Source organism: Amblyraja radiata, chromosome 10, assembly GCF_010909765.2.
Source record: "Amblyraja radiata isolate CabotCenter1 chromosome 10, sAmbRad1.1.pri, whole genome shotgun sequence".
NCBI lineage: Eukaryota > Metazoa > Chordata > Chondrichthyes > Rajiformes > Rajidae > Amblyraja > Amblyraja radiata.
In genome coordinates, this window is record NC_045965.1 from 58421808 (window position 1) to 58446047 (window position 24240).

General features: G+C 40.5%; 1 protein-coding gene across 4 annotated transcripts in view; it reads left to right on the plus strand.

Moving 5' to 3' along the window:
• The window catches only part of znf644 (zinc finger protein 644), a 109180-nt gene extending 95117 nt beyond the window's left edge, over positions 1-14063 (plus strand). For 3 of the 4 annotated variants that reach the window (XM_033028981.1, XM_033028980.1, XM_033028982.1), the window contains exons 4-7: positions 4841-5455; positions 8268-8390; positions 10919-11021; positions 11828-14063. In XM_033028981.1, coding sequence (XP_032884872.1) covers positions 4841-5455; positions 8268-8390; positions 10919-11021; positions 11828-12020 — 1034 coding nt within the window. In that variant the 3' untranslated portion in view covers positions 12021-14063. The remainder of the gene's footprint in view (positions 1-4840; positions 5456-8267; positions 8391-10918; positions 11022-11827) is intronic. The other variant, XM_033028983.1, reaches the window with a different exon arrangement.
• Positions 14064-24240: the final 10177 nt, after the last annotated feature.

Sequence of the window (24240 nt, forward strand, 5' to 3'; positions counted from 1 at the left end):
ATATAGACAGGGAAAATCATAGCGTGAAGGGTTTAGATGGGGTGCAATTCCTCAAGTGTTCAGGAGAGTTTTCTTGAGCAGTATGTGGAGGCCTCCACACGTGAGAGGGCAACGCTGGATCTAATATTGGGAAATTGGGAAGGGCAAGTTAATGAAATGTGTGTGTGGAGGAGCCTTTTGGGACCAGTGACCACAGTTTGATTAGGTTTAAGATAGTTATGGATAGGGACGGAGAGGGTCCATGTGTTAAAATACTCAACTGGGATAAGGCCAACTTTGAGGGGATGAGAGAATGTCTCGCTCAAGTTGACTGGAGCAGGTTATTTGAGGGAATAGGAACATCGGCCAAGTGGGATGATTTTAAAAGTGTGCTGAAGAAAGCTCAGGATTATGTATCCCCATTAGAGTGAAGGGCAAAGCAGGCAAACGTAAGGAAGCTTGGCTGACGAGGGAAATTGAGACGTTAGTCAAAAACAAGAAGGATGATTGGGATAGGTATAGGCAGCTGGGATCAAGTGTATCCCTGGAGGAGTTTCGGGAACAAAGGAATAAACTTCTTTTTTTTTAAATCAGAAGGGCAAAAAGGGGCAAGGAGACAGCTCTGGCGGGTAGCATTAAGGACAATCCCAAAAGATTTTATAAATACATAAATGGGAAAATGGTAACTAGAGAGATAATGGGACCACTCAGGAATCAAAGGGGCCATCTCCGTGTGGAGCCACAGGAGATAGGCAAGGTGCTAAATGAGTATTTCTCCTCTACCGAGGAGAAAGACAGTAGGACGGAGGAAATTGGAGCAGTCACTGGAAGTGTCTTGAGTGCAGTCAGGATTACCGTAGAAGAAGTACTGAAGGTATTGTCGTGTTTGAAGGTAGATAATCTCCAGGGCCTGATCTGATATATCCAAGGACCTTGCGGGAAACTAGAGAGGAAATTGCGGGGGCGATGGTTGAAATTTATGAGTCAACCTTAAATACAGGAGAGGAGCCGGAAGACTGGAGGGTGGCAAATGTTTTCAAGTAGGGCTGCAGGGAAAATGCTGGGAATTATAGGCCGATGAGCTTAACTCTGTAGTTGGTAAATTACTGGAGAATATTCTGAGGGATAGGATATGCAGGCATTTGGATGGGCAAGGGCTGATTAGGGATAGTCAGCATGGATTTGTACGTGGTTGGTCATGTCTCTCTAAACTGATTGATTTTTTTTTAAAGGCGTAACCAAAAAGGTTGATTGGGGCAGAGCTGTAGATGTTGTGCACATGGATTTCAGTAAGGCATTCGACAAGGTTCCGCATGGTAGGCTGCTCTGGAAGGTTTGATCTCATGGGATCCAAGAAGAGATAGCCGAATGGATAGCAAATTGGCTCCATGGAAGGAAGCAGAGGGTGGAGATGGATGGTTGCTTCTTAGACTGGTGGCCAGTGACTAGTGGTGTGGCTCAGGGTTCGGTGCTGGGCCTGTTACTGTTTGTCATCTACATCAATGATTTGGATGAGAACCTACAGGGCAAGATTAGCAAGTTTGCTGATGATACAAAAGTTAGTAATTTTGCAGATAGTGAAAATGGTTGTAAACGATTGCGGCAGGATCTGGATCGATTGACCAAGTGGCGGAGCAATTGCTGAGGGAATTTAACACAGAGAAGTGTGAGGTGTTGCATTTTGGGATGTCGAATAAGGACAGGACCTACACAGTAAATGGTAGGCCTCTGGGTAGTGTTGTAGAGCAGAGGGATCCAGGAGTTCAGGTGCATGGTTCCTTGAAGGTCGAGTCGCAGGTAGAAAAGGTGATCAAAAAAGCTTTTGGCTTTTATGAAACAGTTAGATAGGTACATGAATAGGACAGGTTTGGAGGGATATGGACCAAGGGCAGGCGTGGGACATTGTTGACTGGTGTGGGTGAGTTGGGCCGAAAGGCCTGTTTCCACACTCTCTTACTTTATGACCTGAGATCATGATTAAACCGGGGTTTCTGGTGCTATGTGAGAGCTACCAGCTCCACAAAATGAGATTGTTGTTTCTGACATGTCTGCTCTGCAGCATCTTTTTACTATATTTTTGTGTATTCATAGCAGTTTTTAACTTAGATACAGTGCATTCAGAAAGTATTCAGACCCCTTCACTTCCACATTTTGTTATGTTACAGCCTTATTCTAAAATTGATTAAATCTACACACAATACCCATAATAAAAAAGTGAAAACGGGTGTTTAGAAATGTTTGCAAAGTAATAAAAAAGAAATAACTGAAATATCACATTTACATAGGTATTCAGACCATTTACTCAGTACTGTGTTGAAGCACCTTTGGCAGCGATTACAGCCTCAGGTCCTCTTGGGTATGACGATACAAACTTGGCACACCTGTATTTGGGTAATTTCTCCCATTCTTCTCAAGCTCTGTCAGATTGGATGGGGAGCATCGATGCACAGCTATTTTCAGGTCCCTCCAGAGATGTGCGATCGGGTTCAAGTCCGGGCTCTGGCTGGGCCACTCAAGGACATTCTCAGACTTGTCACGAAGCCACTCCTGCGTTATCTTGGCTGTGTGCTTAGGGTCGTTGTACTGTTGGAAGGTGAACCTCCACCCCAGTCTGAGGTCCAAAACGCTCTGGAGCAGGTTTTCATCAAGGATTCCTCTGTACTTTGCTTTGTTCATCTTTCCCTCGATCCTGACTAGTCTCCCAGTTCCTGCTGCTGAAAAACACCGCCACAGCATGATACTGCCATCACCATGCTTCACCGTAGGTATGGTATTGGCCTGATGATGAGCGGTGCCTGTTTTCCTCCAGACGTGTCGCTTGGTATTCAGGCCAAAGAGTTCAATCTTGGTTTCATCAGACCAAAGAATCTTGTTCCTCATAGTCTGAGAGTCCTTTAGGTGCCTTTTAGCAAACTCCAAGCGGGCTGTCATGTGCCTTTCACTGAGGAGTGGCTTCCGTCTGGCCACTCTACCATAAAGTCCTGATTGGTGGAGTGCTGCAGATATAGTTGTGCTTCTGGATGGTTCTCCCATCTCCACAGAGGAACTCTGGAGCTCTGTCAGAGTGTCCATCGGGTTCTAGGTCACCTCCCTAACCAAGGCCCTTCTCCCCCGATTGCTCAGTTTGGCCGGGCGGCCAGCTCTGTGAAGAGTCCTTTTGGTTCCAAAGATCTTCCATTTAAGAATGACGGAGGCCACTGTTCTTCAGGACCTGAAATGTTGCAGATTGTTTTAAACCCTTTCCCAGATCTGTGTCTCGGCACAATCCTGTCTCGGAGGTCTACGGACAATTCCTTCGTCTTCATGGCTTGGTTTTTGCTCTGACATGCACTGCAACTGCGGGACCTTATATAGACAGGTGTGTGCCTTTCCAAATCATGTCCAATCAATTTAATTTACCACTGGTGGACTCCAATCAAGTTCTAGAAACATCTCAAGGATAATCAATGAAAACAGGATGATCCTAAGCTCAATTTTGAGTGTCATAGCAAAGGGTCTGAATACTTACGTAAATGTGATATTCCAAATATTTTTAATTACTTTACAAGAATTTCTAAACACCTGTTTTCGCTTCTTCATTCTGGGGTATTGTGTGTAGATTGATGATTTAAAAAATGAATTTAATCCATTTTAAAATGCTGTAACGTAACAAAATGTTGAAAAAGTGAAGAGGTCTGAATACTTTCTGAATGCACTGTATGTTCCAATTATAGGGAACACTGCCATGCTCCTCTTATGCCTCAGTTTTACTTGTTACTTTCATAAAGATTTAGTTTGACTGTCTTATCAGCTAAATAAATTAACGTGTAGCATTTCAACATCTCAATTTGTTAAAAACTGAGAAAGGGAAAACAACAAAAATCGTGATTATAAAGTAAAAATCAAAGGAAAAAAAATCAGACGCAAGAGAAATTAGTCTTTAACTTATTAGTTCATGAGTTTGAAATTATTGACTGCAGCAAACTAAAAGATGAATGCTTGAAACTAGAAATAGGAATGAAAATTAGGAATATTGAGAAGAATTTAGAAAATTGTTATAGTAATATAAGGATCATGGTGCAATCATTGCCACCGATTTAGTTAAATGAAATAAATGGATACCATGATGATGTTGAGTAGAGCAAAATAAAAGAAAGGCATAGAAATATTGTATACTTTAAATCAGCACTGTTTTCTGCATTAAGTTTCTAATAGATTTTGACCCAGAAACAAGAGTCCAATGACATGCTCTATTAGACTAAACAAAGATCCTTAGAATCTATACAAGTTGCGATTTAATATTTGGCACTTAAGCTGTAGTAATCCTTGCACACTGTGATTTGTTATTATTAATCTAGATGTTTCATAACCATCATGTTAGCAATATGTACTGAATTATTCTTGTCAAATTGAAATATTAAAGGAAACTAATTATTCTTTTATATGTGTGTATTTAAAATGTTGCCCTCTATTAAACAAATAGTTTAATAAACAAAAGATACACAAAAAAGCTGGAGAAACTCAGCGGGTGCAGCAGCATCTATGGAGCGAAGGAAATAGGCAACGTTTCGGGCCGAAACGTTGCCTATTTCCTTCGCTCCATAGATGCTGCTGCACCCGCTGAGTTTCTCCAGCTTTTTTGGGTACCTTCGAATTTTCCAGCATCTGCAGTTCCTTCTTAAACAAATAGTTTAATAAACACATTATTAGGCAGAAATAAATATGTCTTTGCTGTTAATGATTCCATTAAATTAAAAGTTTATTCACATTATTAATCTGAACTAATTGATTAGTTTTTTTTTTTTTGCATTTCAGAAGCCACATGATTCCTTTGTGTTACATTAAATAGATTGGTAATCTGGTTCATGTTTTGTTTCCACAGAAGTAAAGTCTGGATCGTCAACTGAGAATACTTGTCCTCTGTGTGGTGGGTGGTTTGACACAAAGGTTGGCCTGTCCAACCATGTCCGTGGTCACCTAAAGAGGTTGGGGAAAACGGAACTGGAAGCTCACAAATCCCCACTCAGCATTTTGACTGAAATGATGCAAAATGAAGCAGAAGCTGAAAATATTGCAAAGTTGTTAAGCAGCAAACAATTTAGATATAAGCCATTTGTATCTCAGAAATTTGCAACAAGTGATGGGTTATTTCTTGCTCCAAATGGTATAACCATAAAACTGCAGCAAAACGAGATGAACACAAAATCCTTGTCCTCAACACGATCAGACTTGCACAATGACTTCCCTTACCTGCATTCAAGAAAATATAGTGAGGCCCATGAACAGTCAAGTTCTCTAATGCAAATTCTTAAGAATAAATTTGGAGAGGAATCGCCATCACCAACAAAATCTCAGCCAGGACGAGGTTATATTCAAACTGCAAAAAAACAACTGCCTAATCACAGACGGCCCTTTCATCCACAGTTTAGCAGTTCAGTTCTGCAGCCTAGTGCATCGTTGCAACCGATGACAAGTGCAGATGTAACCTATCAAACAGGTTTGTATTAAAGTCTGAAAGAAGCAGAAATTGAGAGGGTGGAATATATAAAGGTGTTTCAAAATGTTGATGCATGTACAAATATTTTGGGACTGATGTGCATTAAACCTTGTTGGTTGACCAGTTTTATCTTCCATGGTTAATATCAAAACTTTCTTGGGAGATGATTGATGTTTCCTTTTTGGGTATTGAAAGATGATTAAGTTTATACAAGATAATGTGGCGGCTTTCAACATTGCAAATTGTTAACAGTTCTGCCCATCCTTTACCTTTCATTCATGTTCCCTGCAGTTTTGAATGTAACATGAAACGGGCAAAGTCATTCTTATTGTAAGTTAAGGTTTGGTCCCAGATGTCAAATATCGGGATTGTGTTGTCATTTTAATCAATAGACCTACAAATTATCCACATTCACCTGAAGCATTTCCACCCAGTCTTGGACAAATTGCGAGTCTGTTGATTGTTGCATTTCAGGTTGTGTTGGCTGCTGAAATTGACTTAACATTTTCCAGAAGGTGATCTGATGACTTTTTAACCTGGTGCCAATGGCAAATCCTGTGTTTCTAAATAAACGTAATAATTGGGATTCATAGCTGGCTAAGAGGTTGAGGAACAAACTGAATCCCTCAGTTTCTAAAAGAGGAAAATGTCAGAACATTGCACTATGCCTTAGCTCCAGTAAGAGTACGGGTCATCTACTTTATTGCTCGATTTAAGGGAGAAGCACAGGGTGTGATTTCTGCATTACCGGTGAGGCTGATATTGAATATCACACCTGTGGTGAGAAAGTGATTGCCTTGACATTTTATGGGCTGGGTTGTTTTTATGCAGATAACATTGGTCAATTGGCTGTGCATATCTGCATCCAACAGGAACAGATGAGATTGCTGCATGATCCAGGTACTTACAAACCATAAGATGGGGGAATTAATTAGTTCCACATTCATGGCCTTCGATGCTCATGGCAAAACCCTTCAGTGAATGTGAGCAGGACACGTTTCCTTTCAGTTCATCTGTAGACAAACTCTGCAAGTGGGCCACGTAATAATGTTTAATTATTCCCGTTGCAGGAAAGTAGTTTGTAGGTCCATTGCAGAAACAAGGGACAATAAACACAATTCCTGGGAATGACATCTGGGAACAAACCTTACCTTGTATTCCGAAGAATGGCTTTACCCATTTCTGATCACGTTGGACGGTAAGGGATGGGCAAAATTGTCACCAATTTTCAATGTCAAATGAAATTGAAAACTAAAACATTCAATTGGATTCTCGAGTTTCTCAGGTCAATCATTAAATATAGTATTACTACTAGGCATTCACACACTTTAGCTCAAACAATTGTTGACAAGGTGCAACAAAGATCCCGTACTTTCAAGACTGCAGAAAACAGTGATATGTTAATGGTGGTCAGCTTCAGAATAAAATGATTGCAATACTCGCAATGCTGCACCACAATGCACCTTGCGTCTTTCCTTTAACGTTACAGTCTAGCTTTGAATAGCATTTTCCCCAACTTAATTCCTTTTTAGGGATTAACGTATCCATTATTATGAATTAGCTGGATCATTTAAAATGGCTTAAGCCTCATAACCTTCATCAGGCAAGTGATGTAATCATCCCCTCCACTACCTTGTCATCACACATCTCCCACTTTATGACTGTTATGATGGGAGCTTGACACATGTCCTGTTGGTGCCACAATTAAATTTTTGTTTTTTTGAAAAAAAGATTGTGTGAAGTTTAAGAGACTAATTCAGAATGAAGCACAGTTGGGAAAAGAACCGAAAAGGAAAAAGACACTGTTTTCAGGTTTTCGCAATCCAATCAAACTAATCACACTAGTTAAGCTGTCAGTTTCCTCCCAAGTTTTGCATTAGTCTGAAATAGCTGTCTGCCTATCTAACTACAACAGGGTAAACAGCTGGCTTCGATAATAATTGACATATTTTAAAAAATGTAATAACGGATGCATTATTATAAATTTGTTAATGTTTTTAATGTTACATTTTATCCATACTGTAGTGGATACTGTTTGTTTCTATAATTGCTTGGATGTAGGTCCATTCTTTTGTTCAGTGCAGAGGTTTGAGCGCAGCCATCAGAATTACATATCATTAGCTTTCATTATTGACTGCACATGCAAAGTGATGACTGTACAAAAGCACTAATTTAAGTGTTGTATTTAACAGCTGTTCACCAGTCTGCTTTATTTTACCACCTTACCTCCCATGCCTTCATCAGCTATTTCATGTGAAGTAAAAGAGCCATTTACAGTCCCTTCATTCCCTGAACAGCTTTTCTCAATACCTGAGTAAACACTGTGTTTACAACTTTGTCGATACTTTGGTTCAGTGCTGCTTGACTTCCAGTATAGCAAGTGCCTTGTCTTCTCAGAGCAGTCCAGTGTCTTATGGATCATAAATAAAGCCCTTTCTTTATACACCTTATACGTTATATCATGTGTGACAATAGTGAAGTGATTGTGCATAGACGGTGATGTATAATATCATTAATCCCTATTCTGATATCACTTTTAATCACTTCACTTATCATCGCAACCCAACACATCAGCGATTCTAATATATTAACCAGCCGATTTTGGGATGTGTGTGTGGGGGGGGGGGGGGGGGGGGGAGGCTGGAATTAATTAAATGCAAAAACAAAAGACATATTAAACTGATCAAATGCAAAAAGCAAATTTACAAAATTGTCCAGGTTTACAAATTTCCAAAAGTTTTAATTTTGCTGACTGCAAATAAAATTAAATTGCGCTTATCCAGCTAAAATTACTTTCCATTCTTGTCAAAAGGACATCCTGTGAAGTTAAGAACTTGTGTCCATTGTCATGCAACCTTTACAAGTGCAGTTAGCCTGGCAAATCACCTCAGAGTCTATGCAAGAAGAAAGCAAGCTGGGGATCTGACTGGCACTCGTAAGTTTTCATTATTTTTCTTTATAGAGGCTCTGTGGAAAGGATTTAAACAACATGCAAAATATTTTATATTGAGGTAACAAAGTGCTGAGCCCTGGCCTTATAACATCTGAAATAGTTAACTTTGATGCTTTTAATAATAAATCTGTAAATGGTGGATCGATCACGAACTAGCATTGAGGTTAATGCCTCTTACTGTGGTGATTGATCAACATTGTTAAAGTTGTGGCATGCCCACTCTCTGATATCATGAATCCTGAAGCATCCCTTCATGTTAAATCCACACTTACAGGCAAAGCAGCTTGGGTTGGATAAAGGACTTGCTGACATTAGTCCTTGACCCAACATGAAACCAAGTTTTTCTGATCTCACTCTGCAGCCCAGTGAGTTTGGCTTGCAGTAAGAAGTATGGATAAAATCTGTCGCAAGGTTGTGATCCTATAAACAAGAATGTGTTTCAGCTTGGAACTGTAACATCCACTAATCCATTTAACAGGAAAGTGGATGATTGCGACTATAATGTGAACCTTTTGATTTTATGTTAGTTCTGTTCAAAATGATATGTTGCCTTAGTTATTGTGAAATACGACTTTTCATTTATGAGATGTTATGAACACTTGTTTGTGTATTTGAGATAAAATATGAAACTGCACACTAAAATATTGGAGACAGATCAAATAACACTATCCCTATTAGATATGTGTGTAATTAAGATGTTTTAATTTTGAAAAATATTTTTGCAGTTTATTCTGTTCATTACAGTGAAATGATTGCATTAGTTCAGACCGGCTGTGCATTTAAATTTATTTTCTTTCATCGTGAATAATAGTTATTTATAATTTTAATAGATTCATTCTCTAGTCTTAAGATTTGAATATTTTTACTTAAAAATTTATATTTTTGGAGAATTAATTAAAATGAGAGAAAGATATAATTGTAATGCCACGATTATTATTGCTGATATAGTACATGGTATGTTTGTCCCACCTCCTAAAAGCAGGATGACCTATGTTGTGGTATAATCACTGGTAATAATGGCCTGATAGTAGTGACCCATGTAATAACCTTAATGTAAGAAATTAGTCATAACAGGCAATATTTTTTGTGCGTCATGTCAATTAAGCCCAAACTGGACCACACCTGTAGATTTACCTGCGGTAGGAAGTGGCATGATATGGCACTGACCCCAGGTGATACTCTTAATGTATGCAATGAGTCGGAGGAGGTAATGTTTTCTTGTGCATCATTACCATTAAACCCAACTTGGTCTACGTCTGTAGATTTTCCAGCAGTATGAACTGGCATTGTAGTTGATTCTTGTTTTTTTCCATCCTATGAACCCAGTCATACCTGTTGTTGAACTGACTCCAATCCAGCTAACACCTTTTGGAACTTAATAAATGAGAGATCAATCCTGGATCCATATGCAGTTCATTACAATGTTTAGTTTAGAGATATAGTATGGAAACGGTTATTTGGCCTGCCGAATCCACATCGACCAGCGATCCCCGCACATTAACACTGTCTTACACACACGAGAGAAAATTTACATGTTTTTACCAAGCCAATTCACCTAAGATAGACACAAAAAGCTGGAGTAACTCAGTGGGACAGTTAGCATCTGGAGAGAAGGAATGGATGACGTTTCGGGTCAAGACCCTTCACGTCTTTGGAACGTGGGAAGAAACTGAAGTTCTCGGAGAAAACTCATGCGGTCATGGGGAGAACTTACAAACTCCCTACAGACAGCACCCGTATTCAGGATTGAACCCAGATCTCTGGCGCTGTAAGCAACAACTGTACTGCTGTGCCACTTTGCTGACCCTGATAGACAATAGGTGTAGGAGTAGGCCATTCTTCCCCTTGGGCCAGCACTGCCATTCAATGTGATCATGGCTGATCATCCACAATCAGTACCCCGTTCCTGCCTTTTCCCCCATATCCCTTGACTCCGCTATCTTTAAGAGCTCTGTCTAGCTCTCTCTTGAAAGCATCCAGAAAACCAGCCTCCACCGCCCTCTGAGGCAGAGAATACCACAGACTCACAACTCTGTGTGAAAAAGTATTTCCTCATCTCTGTTCTAAATGGCTTGCCCCTTGTTCTTAAACTGTGGCCCCTGGTTCTGGACTCCCCCAACATCGGGAACATGTTTCCTGCCTCTACCGTGTCCAAACCCTTAAGAATCTTATATGTTTCAATAAGATATCTTCTCATCCTTCTAAATGTTGATGTGTTTAGCTCTTGCAGCTGGTGGAGGAATAATGATATCACTGAATTGAATAATTTGATATAAATTAAAATTGTGCTTATATGTAAACTTAAATCGTGTCTTAGGAGAATTCTTGTAAATTTTAACATCCAGCTAAATATGGTGCAGTTAAATTTTTGTAATTGTGCAAATCTGGTAACAAATGGAGTTGTTTTTTTTGAAGCCTTTTTTGTACTTTCTTAATATCTGGCTAAATGAAATGCTTTGTTATTGTTTGCAAGAAAGATGATATCTATTTCTAAAGCTATCTTTTTTCAGCTTTTGACTGCAAGCAAAAGAGGTCACGGTCACGGTCTGGGACCAAAAAGAAGTCTTCCCTATTTGTTCCGTCTCTTGATGATGCTTATGTACTCAAATGCAGGTAAATATGCTTGGTTACAAGTGTATTTCAGGCCCTTGCTTCAGATTAAAATGATTTACATCTCAATAACAATATTGCCGAGTGGTGATTTGAAGATTCTTTTTGAGATTAAATATTTTTAGTTTTATTGTGAGGTATTTTTTACAAGAACTCATCATTGCAATTTTCTTTAAATTAAAAATCTTTAATTGACAGTTATAGAGGCACAATCGTCGTGATTTCTTTATTCAGGCATTGTAGGTTAGATATACATGCACGTTTAGCACTAACATAATAGTCATTGTTATTGCTGGGAGGCTGTTGCCTCGTGGGCTTGAGCTGAGCTCCTGCTGAGGTGGCAGGACACTCATGAAGAGAGAGCGAGAGAGGGAAGGTCAGTTCTTATATACTAGGGCACACCGCTATACCCCGTGACTCTTTCCCGCGACTGCCGAGGGTTCGCATAGCAAGAGTGGCCTAACCACTAGGTGCCGCTACACAGTCTTGAATTTAAAAAATAATTGGTGGACACTAAATGCTGAAGTAACTCAACGGGACAGGCAGCATCTCTGGAGAGAAAGAACGGGTGACGTTACGGGTCGAGACCCTTCTTCAAACTGAAACGTCACCCATTCCTTCTATGATGCTGCCTGTCCCGTTGAGTTACTCCAGCATTTTGTGCCTACCTTCGATTTAAACCAGCATTTACAGTTCTTTCCTACTTAAAAAAGTAATTTGTTGTTTTTAATGTTAGAAAGTCATTGCAGTATAAATAAAAACATAAATGCTAGAATGCTCAGAATTGTGCTTTTGTTACTTATCTGCAGGTTTTGTGATCTGGTCTTCCGGGGTCCGCTTTCTGTCCAAGAAGACTGGATCAAGCACTTGCAGCGGCATGTTGTTAATGCAAATCTTCCTCGCACTGGTGCTGGAATGGTAGAAATATCATTGCCGTCAAAAGAAAATTTCCCAGTAACTGAATCATCATTTTCTTTACTAATGGCACAAACAGCTTCCTAAAATTATGTGATTGTGATGAATTAATCTGCTGTAAATTTGATCTGGTGTTTGTTTCATTAGCACCTAGTAAAAGTACATTCTACTCCCTATTAGGAGGCTTAATAGATCACTGCAACAATATAAGCTATTTATAACCTTAAAATTATTTGAAAATGCTTGATTTCCTTAAGAGCTCAGATAATTATGCCTACATCCAGAAATGTAATTCAATACATAGATCACCAGCCATTCAGCATGAAGGATTCTGTCCCTAGATTTGCCATAATTTGGACAAAGCTGTAGGAAAATAGTTTACAATAGCTAGTGCTAGATATTAGCATAAGCAGCAAGTCAGATGTTTCCCTAATCATTTCAGAAAGATAGTCCTATGCCTGAGGTACCTTATGGCAGCAGGAAATGAAGCATTCAATTTCACTGACACATTTACGAACACTATTCTAACTTCCAATTTAGTAAGGAAGCAACATTCCTGTTTAGCATTGTGTCTAACAACTGTGGATAGTTATCTTTGGTTGCAGCAGAAGTGATTTGGCTGTTTAATTTAAAAATAAAAACTTAACGGCAATCCCCCACATAAATTGGCACAGGTTCTTGTTTACTTGCAATTTCATTAAATAAAGTTTTTTTATAATAGTACTACACCTTTAATAGTAATTAAAGCTGTAAAAACTATTTTGAATTTCAACATTGCCCATTTCTTCCATTACAAAATGCTTGGAGATGCACATGCTGTTCTAGCTAGGAGGGAAGAATGCCCCAGTTCCTTCCCTAGTCACCATCAGTTCTGTCCTTTGTCTGCAGGAGCTATGATTCTAGTGAGGAGAGTCGGGTGTTTTTCATTCAGAATGCCACCTGTCAGAATGATGAGAATAATGAAAGCTTTCCTGATAGAAGCATGTGTGTTAGAGTGATCAGCCACTTTGGGATTCTACTTTTAACTTAATGATGATTAGCATTCAATGGCTTCCTACTTCATGTTGCGAAGTAGGAAGACGTTAACACTGATAATATTTTAAAGCATGATGCGTATAATGATTCTTCCCTTGCAAAAACAACGCAACCAAACTAAAACCACATTTTGACTCTGTTTTATTTAACAACAAGCAGTACTCTACTGGACTAAAATCTCAGTAACGTGTTTTTCATGGAGCAACCTTATTTGCATATCTCGTTCTCAATTTCTGATTTTGTTTTCATCAGTTTTGTTGAAATTGAAATCTAGATGGCTGCTTGCTATTATGCAATTGCTAGTAATTTTTAGGTCTATACTAATACATTTAACATTAAGTCAATGGCAGATTTTCATGCAGCAAAAACCATTTTTGAATATGGCAGTGTGTAGATAATAGTTCCCCAGTCTAGTGATTACTGTATTGCTGTACATTTAGCATATTAATTGTTTTAGAATTGTCATGTTCTTAGAAAGGGGCATTTAAATATAAATTATGTTCCTGACAAAGGTCAGTATTCATCTTCCTAAGGGTAACTCAACAAAATGTATGAACTTGTCTTTTACTAGGTATAGCATGTACATAAATACCAGGGTGCATTGCTATTGAGATGGATATTATTGGATTTTATATTTGTATTTTCTAAAATAGGCTGAAATAGTATTTAACCAGTTGACCTATTTGGAGTAGGTTTACAGGTACTGATTCAATGTAGCTTTTAATTTGCTGAAACCTAAAGTAACTCCTCCTGCCTAACTTTTTTTGAGCTCCCTGTATTTCATAATTGGATATTGTAAAAGTATATTTTTTCTGTACAATTTCATCTTAACTGTAAAGGAAAGCATGTTCTTTACAACTCTGAGCTCTTAAGAGTTATGGGTTTTCTGAAAATTTGCTGTATCTTTGAGGCATTGTAATGCCTAATTACTGTGTATCAACAAGTACACTGGTATATGATATTAAGTGCTCAGACGTGATTGTGCACGCTCATATTTGTAAGTAAACTGCGTAAACACTATGAGAAATGTGCTATTACTACAAGTCTACTTATCTAGTGGCAGAAATAAAATGTACAGTCATACATTTAATACTGGTTTTGAAGTCTTGTGTCCTTATTTTCCAGTCGTTACTTTGTTCAGCTACTGTGCCCTCCATAATGTTTGGGACAAAGAACCATCATTTATTTATTTGTCTCTGTACTCCACAATTTGAGATTTGTAATAAAAAAAATCATATGTGGTTAAAGTGCACATTGTCAGATTTTATTAAAGGGTATTTTAATACATTTTGGCTTCACCGTGTAGAAATTACAGCTGTGTTTATACATAGTCCCCCATTTCAGAGCACCATAATGTTTGGGACACATGGCGTCACAGGTGTTTATAATTGCTGAGGTGTGTTTAATTGCCTCCTTAATGCAAGTATAAGAGAGCTCTCAGCTCCTAGTCTTTCCTCCAGTCTTTCCATCACCTTTGGAAACTTGTATTGCTGTTTATCAACATGAGGACCAAAGTTGTGCCAATGAAAGTCAAAGAAGCCATTGTGAGACTGAGAAACAAGATTAAAACTGTGAGAGACATCAGCCAAACCTTAGGCTTACCAAAATCAACTGTTTGGAACATCATTAAGAAGAAAGAGAGCACTGGTGAGCTTACTAATCACCAAGGGACTGGCAGGCCAAGGAAGACCCCCACAGCTGATGACAGAAGAATTCTCGCTATAATAAAGGAAAATCCCCAAACACCTGTCCGACAGATCAGAAACAATCTACAGACTTCAGGTGTGGATTTGTCAATGGCCACTGTCCGCAGAAGACTTCATGAACAGAAATACAGAGGCTACACTGCAAGATGCAAACCACTGGTTAGCCGCAAAAATAGGATGGCCAGGTTACAGTTTGCCAAGAAGTACTTAAAAGAGCAACCACAGTTCTGGAAAAGGGTCTTGTGGACAGATGAGACGAAGATTAACATATCAGAGTGATGGCAAGAGCAAAGTATGGAGGAGAGAAGGAACTGCCCAAGATCCAAAGCATACCACCTCATCTATGAAACACAGTGGTGGTGGAGGTGGTGGGGGTGTTATGGCCTGGGCATGTATGGCTGCAGAAGGTACTGGCTCATTTATCTTCATTGATGATACAACTGCTGATGGTTGTAGCATAATGAATTCTGAAGTGTATGGACACATCCAATCTGCTCATTGGCCGGCAGTTCATTGTACAGCAAGACAATGATCCCAAACATACTGCTAAAGCAACAAAGGAGTTTTTCAAAGCTAAAAAATTGTCAATTCTTGAGTGGCCAAGTCAATCACCTGATCTGACCCCAATTGAGCATGCCTTTTATATGCTTAAGAGAAAACTGAAGGGAACTAGCCCCCAAAACAAGCATAAGCTAAAAATGGCTGCAATACAGGCCTGGCAGAGCATCATCAGAGAAGACACCCAGCAACTGGTGATGTCCATGAATCACAGACTTCAAGCAGTCATTGCATGCAAAGGATATGCAACAAAATGCTAAACATGACTACTTTCATTTACATGACATTGCTGTGTCCCAAACATTATGGTGCCCTGAAATGGGGGGGCTATGTATAAACACTCCTGTAATTTCTACATGGTGAAACCAAAATGTATAAAAATGGCTTTTATTAAAATCTGACAATGTTCACTTTAACCACATGTAATTTTTTTTCTATTACAAATCTCAAATTGTGGAGTACAGAGGCAAATAAATAAATAAATAAATGATGCGTCTTTGTCCTAAACATTATGGACGGAACTGTAAGTGATACTAATATATACATATCTTTATGTCGACTATTTATAGTAATGGCTGTTTACATTGCTGAACCTCAATTTACAGTAGCATAAGAAAATTGTGTAGCTCTGCTCTTTTTATTGTGTATTAGTTCACAATTCTGCTGTTCTTCAATTAACTTTGAACACCGATTGTTAAACTGCTCAGTGTGTTCCCCTGAAACTCAACAGGATGGAACTGATGTATTGCTCAAAAATGCCTTCATTTTCTTTACCTGTTTCTTTTTATATGACTGTGTGAAGATAACTTTGTGAACATTTGTTGAAATTAACCAATTTCTTCCATTCACAAGGATGATTCCCCTTGAGCCAAGCTTGCAACTCAAATAAAAAGTCTGCTTACAGGCAGTTGTTTTTGACCATGTACTCACTTGCCCATGCAAATGGAGCAAGTCTGGGATTAAATACCACATCTGCCATTTTGCTCTGCTGCTGGACTGCTCGTGGAATCCACTGGCAGAACCTCATATCGCCAAGATTCCATAGCATCTATGCAGGGAAATGCCTCTCTTGTTCGTTAGTTTAGTTTGGAGATACAGCATGGAAACAAGCCTTTCGACCCATCGAGTTAATGCCGACCAGCGACCCCCATACACTAGACCAGCGATCCCCAACATTTGCAAATTTGCAGATTTCACAAAGCTGGGTGGCAGTGTGAAGTATGAGGAGGATGCTGTGAGGATGCAGGGTGACTTGGACAGGTTGGGTGAGTGGGCAGATGCATGGCAGATGCAGTTTAATGTGGATAAATGTGAGGTTATCCACTTTGGTGGCAAAAACAGGAAGGCAGATTATTATCTGAATGGCGTCAAGTTGGGAAAGGGGGGAGTACAACGAGATCTGGGGGTCCTTGTTCATCAGTCACTGAAAGTAAGCATGCAGGTACAGCAGGCAGTGAAGAAAGCGAATGGCATGTTGACCTTAATAACAAGAGGAGTTGAATATAGGAGCAAAGAGGTCCTTCTGCAATTGTGCAGGACCCTAGTGAGACCACACCTGGAGTATTGTGTGCTGTTTTGGTCTCCAAATTTGTGGAAGGGTATTCTTGCAATTGAGGGAGTGCAGCGTAGGTTTACAAGGTTAATTCCAGGGATGGCGGGACTGTCATAAGTTGATAGAATGGAGCGGCTGCGCTTTTATACTCTGGAATTTAGGGGATCTTATTGAAATATATAAATTATTAAGGGTTTGGACACGCTAGAGGCAGGAAACATGTTCACGATGTTGGGGGAGACCAGAAGGGGCCACAGTTTAAGAATAAGGGGTAAGCCATTTAGAACGGAGATGAGGAAAAACCTTTTCACTCAGGGTTGTGAATGTGGAATTCTCTGTATCAGATGGCAGTGGAGACAAATTCTCTGGATGCTTTCAAGAGAGAGTTATATAGAGCTCTTAAAGAGTGCGGAGTCAGGGGATATGGCGAGAAGGCAGGAACGGGTTACTGATTGTGGATGATCAGCCATGATCATATTGAATGGCAGTGCTGGTTCGAATGGCCGAATGCCATACTCCTGCACCTATTGTCTATTGCATATTATCTATTGTCATTGTTCTATCCTACACACTTGGGTCAATTTGCAGAAGCCAATTAACCTACAAACCACATCTTTGGAATGTGGGAGGAAACCGGAGCAACTGGAGAAAACCCACGAGGTCACAGGGAGAACGTACAAACTCCATACAGACTGCACCCATAGTCAGGATTGAACCCTGGCCAGGGTTCGTACGATTCTTGAAAGTCCTGGAATTTGAAACGCTGGTGTTCAAGGCCTTGGATTTATCATAGGTCCTTGAAAGTCCTTGAAAATGTCATTTTTATGGTAAGAGTATTAATTCATGCAGAGTAATGTGGCGTTTTTTCATCAAGTTTATAATGCGTATTTTAATTAAAAGTTGGGAAACATTGTTAGATATGTTTGTCTTTGTTGCCTATTTACATATTCTCTTGCCTGCTTTGTCGCTGAGTATAAAGACATTGAAGAAGCAGGAATGTGCGTCTTGTCCAGGAGTGCAGTGCTGCCGGAGCCAAAATATACAGCGGGGAATTTTAACTAGCGGGTGTGCGGTTGGGTTAACCTGGTTAAAAGAGGGGGAAGGGGCAGACCCATAAGGTTCCCTTGTAGGAGGGGGGGGGAGCAGTAAGACCCAGCAGAGTCAGACCACGTGCTGTCTGCATCATGGAGGTTGTGGGCCTGGTGCTGAGCCAGGAACTCCGGCCCGCTGGTGGCCGGTGCAGAGGCGAGCGTCGGCGGAGTCGCTGGTGGAGGCCCATGAGGGTCTAGAGTAGAGATACAGGTCGGTGGCAGCAGCATCGGTGGCCCCGGGAGAGACAGTGAAAGTCGGCGGCAGCAGTGGCCCCGGGGAGGCAGTGAGAGTCGGCAGCCGCGGCAGTTTCGGTGGTCCGGGCCTGGGTTTGGCCGGGAAGGCGGTGAGGGTCAGAGAGGCAGTGGATGTTGTTGCTGCTCCACGTGGTGGCCATCTCGGCCTCGTGGTGGTCGGGCAGGCAGCGCCGCGGTCCAGCGGTGGAGCTCCGGGCCTGCGGGCGGGCGAGTCAAGGAGTGTCAGTAGATGGATCGGTCTGGAGGCGCAAGTTACGCCAGAAAGTGGCGCCTCTTGCATGCAGGCTAAGTAGACTATTTTTGTACATTTGCCAATTGAGGATGTGCTTGGGTATGACCACACTACTGGACTGTATGTAAGAAAATAATTTAATTCTGCATTTGCACATGACAATAAAAGTGCCTTTGAACCATTCCCTCTACAGATCCAACTGACCCGCGGAGTTACTCCAGCACTATGTGCTTTAAGTAAGTAAAGGTGTTGGCAAACTGCGAGCGTGAATTCTGAATTATATGCGTGGGTTAGTGAAATTATCTGGTACTCAATCCATCGAAGACAAAAGAGCTGGTCGTTGACTTCAGGAGGAAGAGGAGAGAGGAACCTGCTCCCTTATACATTAAAGGAGACATGGTGGAGAGAGTCACTGGCTTTAAGTTCCTGGGAATAAACATCTCCCAGGACCTTAAATGGCAAATGAACACCGTCACTCTCGTGAAGAAGTCACATCAGCGGCTGTATTTCCTGAGGTCTCTGCGGAGAGCAACGTCTCACAGCCGCTGCTGTTGTCCTTCTACCGATGCGCCGTTGAGAGTATCCTCTCCTATGGAATCCTGGTGTGGTTTGCTAGCTGTACTGTGGCTGAGAGGAGGGCGTTGCAGGGAATTATAAAAAATGCGCAGAACATTACAAATGCCCAACTGCCCTCCTTGGATGACATATATAGGGCCCGATGCTTGCGCCGGGCCAAAAATATCAAGCAGGACACATCCCACCCTGCCAACCACCTTTTTACTCTGCTACCCTCTGGGAGGCGATTCAGGACTCTGAAGGCTCGCACCGGTATACTAAAGAATAGTTTCTACCCATGTGCGATAAAAGAGCTAAATTCCAACAGAGAATGCTGGGGAAGCAAAATGTAATTCCAAGAAATGCCGCCAAATTCTTTTAAATTCTTTTAAATTCTTTTAAAATACCTATTTATTTTTTACTAATAAGTGTACATATGTGTTAATGGTTGTCGTGTTTGAATTTTTTTTAACCGGAGGAGATGTAATGGAATTTCGTTGCACAGTATTGTGCAATGACAATAAACGTATTCATTCATCATTCATTCAAAATTGGATATTCTGTTGTCTGTGAGCATGAACTGTGACCTTCCACTGGTTGTTGCCCTGATGCTTTTCTGTTAACTTGACACATGATGTTTGCTGGTCTCCACAGTTTACTGAAAATCATTATCATTTTGATTTTCTTAGTTGGAATGGATTAGTTGAGAGACGATATGTTTGCTTTATTCAGAACTCTAAAGGAAATAGATAAATTAGATCATGGCCAACTGTTTCATTTTGTACAGAAAGTAGAACCAGAGAACATGACATTTGCCTGAAGGGGGATAAATTCAAACTAATAAGCGAGTTCAGTATTACAACTGTGCATGCCCAGGTCATAGGTCATTCGGGATAAACATTCTCGCCAGCTGAGCTAATATGCGTACGGACCTGCGTTTCATACGTATTTTCCAGATTTGCTTTTCGAGGTAAGAAAATACTGCTTTCAAAACTATAAACTAGGTGTATTTATGGTTAATTCGTACAAAACTACGATAATTTCGGTGCATTTATTGCTTTATGCTTCAGTGAGTAAACGAGTTTGTGACCATGAATAACTATTTTTATATCGTTTTTGTTTTGGGGGGGGGTAGAATGAAATGAAATGTATGATATGTAATATGAAAAGTATTTGTGGGGTTTTCACCTCTTACTATAGTAGTCCACGGCCATTGGCTGTATGCACGTTTGTTGACTTCTGAATAATGATTTGGCAGCTCGACGATGGATGTGGGAGGCCAGCAGTTTAGTCCTTTCGATTCTCCAAGCCACCCATCTTTCAGTTCGCTCATCAGATCGGGAAGAACTTTTTCTCCACATTTCAAGAGTTCCTTGTATTGATCAGCATGACGATGTTTTTCTTCACCAGCAGTCGGTAGCACGGGCTTCTTCATGTACAATGCAGCGTAAGCAAGAGCAGTGAGTTTGTCTTTTCGTCCCGTCTTTTTCAACCCCATGTCAGCTAAAAAATGCTTCAAAGCTTCGACTATCCATCGCAGAAAATCATCCAGTCATATCATCGTAAATTGGGTCAGCCATAACCAATATAAGATGCAAAGATGACGAAAGCTTAGACAGAAAATGTACTCACAGTTTATACAGCGCTGCGTTTGCTTTAAAAAAAATTCCTGAATAACCTTTGACAAATCCTATGATTCCTTGTGTTTATCAAGATACCATTTGCAGAAACAATATTTCAGTGATTGAGTTGTTAGGTCAGTCCATGAAAAGACTCCCTGTGGAGAATTTTGACCAAATCAATATTGATTTAACTAAATATTTTCATCACAAAATAACATTCTGACCACATTATATGAATAATGTGAAATGCCACAGTTCGGGCACAGGGATAGGGAACGGTGACTATATAATTCCTTGTTTCAAAGCTTCCCCCACTGGTATTTTCCCCACATCATTTCTAATTAGATGTTGATTGAGTAGAAAGTTATTTATAACTTTGACAGGACAACAACCTTTTTATCGTACAAAGGTGAAAGGAAAACTAGATAGGCAATAGACAATAGGTGCAGGAGAAGGCCATTTGGCCCTTCGAGCCAGCACCCACCAATCAATGTGATCATGGCTGATCATTCCCAATCAGTACCCCATTCCTGCCTTGTCCCCATATCCCCTGACTCCGCTATCTTTAAGAGCTCTATCTAGCTCTCTTGAAAGTATCCAGAGAACCGGCCTCCACCGCCCTCTGAGGCAGAAAACTCCACAGACTCACAACTCTCTGTGAGAAAAAGTGTTTACTCGTCTCCATTCCAAATAGCTTACCCCTATTCTTACCCCTTGCCCCTGATTCTGGACTTCCCCAACATCGGGAACATGTTTCCTGCCTCTATCGTGTCCAAACCCTTAATAATCTTATATGTTTCAATAAGATCTCCTCTCATCCTTCTAAACTCCAGAGTATACAAGCCCAGCCACTCCATTCTCTAACCAGTCCCGCCATCCTGGGAATTAACCTCATGAACCTACGCTGCACTCCCTCAATAGCAAGAATGTCCTTCCTCAAATTAGGGGACCATAACTGCACACAATACTCCAGGTGTGGTCTCACTAGGGCCCTGTACAACCGCAGATGGACCTCTTTGCTCCTATACTCAACTCCTCATGTTATAAAGGCCAACATGCCATTCGCTTTCTTCACTGCCTGCTGTACCTGCATGCTTTTATTTCAAAGACAGGCCTTTGTCTTTATTTGTCTCGAAATTCTTATTTTCATATAAATTTCCACCCTGTCACCCTGATTAGGATCAATACCCCAGAAAAACTCCCCAAATATCAGATCATCCTCAGCATTATAATATTGCTTGTGTAATCTTAATAACTTTTTTAAATCTCTAGCTACGTGGATGATCATTCGATTTTTAATCGTTCGAAATAAAGATTTCATTCATTCATTCATTCATTCATTCATTCATTCATTCATTCATTCATTCATTCATTCATTCATTCATTCATTCATCAGACATTACATTTTCGACAATTCCGAAACACTGATCTTTCCCTGAAGTTCTTGTTGGAGAAAGCCAAGGGAATTGCTAGCAAATGCCAGATTTTAGTGGGGAAACTATTTACCTGCAAATATTGTTTTAAAAGACCTTTAACTGGAAACATTTTTGAAATTTAAAAAAAATTACAAAGTCCTGCAAAATATTTCAAGAGCACAGTTTTGAATCAATCACCACTGTTAAGTCAGCGGGTGGCTGTCCATTGCATGGTCCTCCAAAGCTGAAAGGGAATATAATGTTACACAGGGAACTGAGTGGCACTTCTTGCAGCATTTCTGGTGTAATATTTTCTCTTTTTATTTGGCTATCAGACAGGCTTTTATATCAATACATAGATTCTCAGCTTTTCTGCTTCCATTTCTGTTTGCCTTGGAACTGCAAGAATAATTGAAATGAATTTTATATCATCAATATTGACTCGGGTGAAAACAGGTTGTGGAGATCAATGGTTTGGTAGTGGAGACTAAATCATTAGTTTTAAAACAAAATTGATAAAATGATGCAGCGGTTCTTAACAGCAAGTTTATGAATTTAGTATGGAGATTACAGTGATCACTTTAATTCTCGAGTCCATTAAGGAACAATCAACTGGCCTGCCGATCACCCCAGGCAATCTCCTTGGTCAAATCAGAATCCACATGTAATTATATAGTGAACTCGGTTGGCCCCAAAATTACGGCATTTTTTTAGCCTCATCGGAGAAGAATTATTGTAAATGATGGTGTGATGAAAAGGTGCAAGTACTGGCTCTGGAGAGGGTCAAGAGGAGGTTTACAAGAATGATCCCAGGAGTGAGTAGGTTAACCTATGATGAGTGTTTGTCGGCACTAGGCCTGTACTCGCTGGAGTTTAGCAGAATGAGGGCAGACCTCATTGAAATGTACAGAATAGTGAAAGACTTGGATAGAATGGATGTAGAGAGGATGTTTCCACTAGGACTAGAGCTCATAGCCTTAGAATTAAAGGATGTTCTTTTAGGAAGGAGATGAGGAGAAATATCTTTAGTCAGCGGGTGGTGAATATGTGGGATTCTTTGCCACTGAAGGCTATAGAGGCCATCAGTGGATATTTTTAAGGCAGAGATAGATAGATTTTTGATTAGGGCAGGTGTCGGAGGTTATGGGCAGAAAGCAGGATAATGGGATTAGGAAGGAGAGATAGATCAGCCATGATTGAATGGCAGAGTAGACTTGGCCTAATTCTACTCCTATCACTTATGACCTTATGACCTAGTAAACTGAAAAAGGAGATCAGAAGGGCAAAAAGGGGCCAGGAGGTAACTCTGGCGGGTAGCATTAAGGACAATCCCAAAAGATTTTAATGAATACATAAGGGGGGAAAAGGGTAACTAGAGAGAGAGTTGGACCTCTCAGGAATCAAAGCAAAGAACTTGGGGCAGTCAATGGAAGTGTCTTGAGAGCAGTCAGTGCAACCGTTGAAAAAGTACTGAAGGTACTGTCGTGTATGAAGGTAGACAAATCTCCAGGGCCAGATCAGATATCCGAGGACATTGCGGGGAAACTAGAGAGGAAATTGCGGGAGCCATGGTTGAAATTTACGAGTCGTCCTTAAATACAGGAGAGGTGCCGGAAGACTGGATGGTGGCAAATGTTGTGCCTCTTTTCAAGAAGGGCTGCACGGAAAATGCTGGGAACTATAAGCCAGTGAGCTTAACATCTGTAGTTGGAAAGTTACCAGACAATATTCTGAGGGATAGGTTATGCAGGCATTTGGATGGGCAAGGTCCGATTAGGGATGTCAGCATGGTTTTGTACATGGGAGGTTGTGTCTCACAAATCTGATTGATTTCTTTGAAGACCAAAAAGGTTTATGAGGGCAGAGCTGTAGATGGTGTGTGCATGGATTTCAGTAAGGCATTCGTAAAGGTTCCGCATGGTAGGCTGCTCTTGAAGGTTCGATCGCATGGTATCCAAGGAGAGATAGCTGAATGGATAGCAAATTGGCTCCATGGAAGGAAGCAGAGGGTACAAAGATACATAGGAAACAGGTGCAGGTTTAGGCCATTTGGCTCTTCGAGCCAGCACCACCATTCAATGTGATCATGGCTGATCATCCACAATCAGTGCCCCGTTCTTGCCTTCTCCCCATATCCCTTGATTCCGCTAGCCCTAAGGTGATGGTGGAAGGTTGCTTCTAGGACTGGAGGCCTGTGACTAATGGTGTGCTTCAGGGTTTGGTGCTGAGCCCGTTACTGTTTAACATCTACATCAATGATTTGGATGGGAACTTACAGGGCAAGAT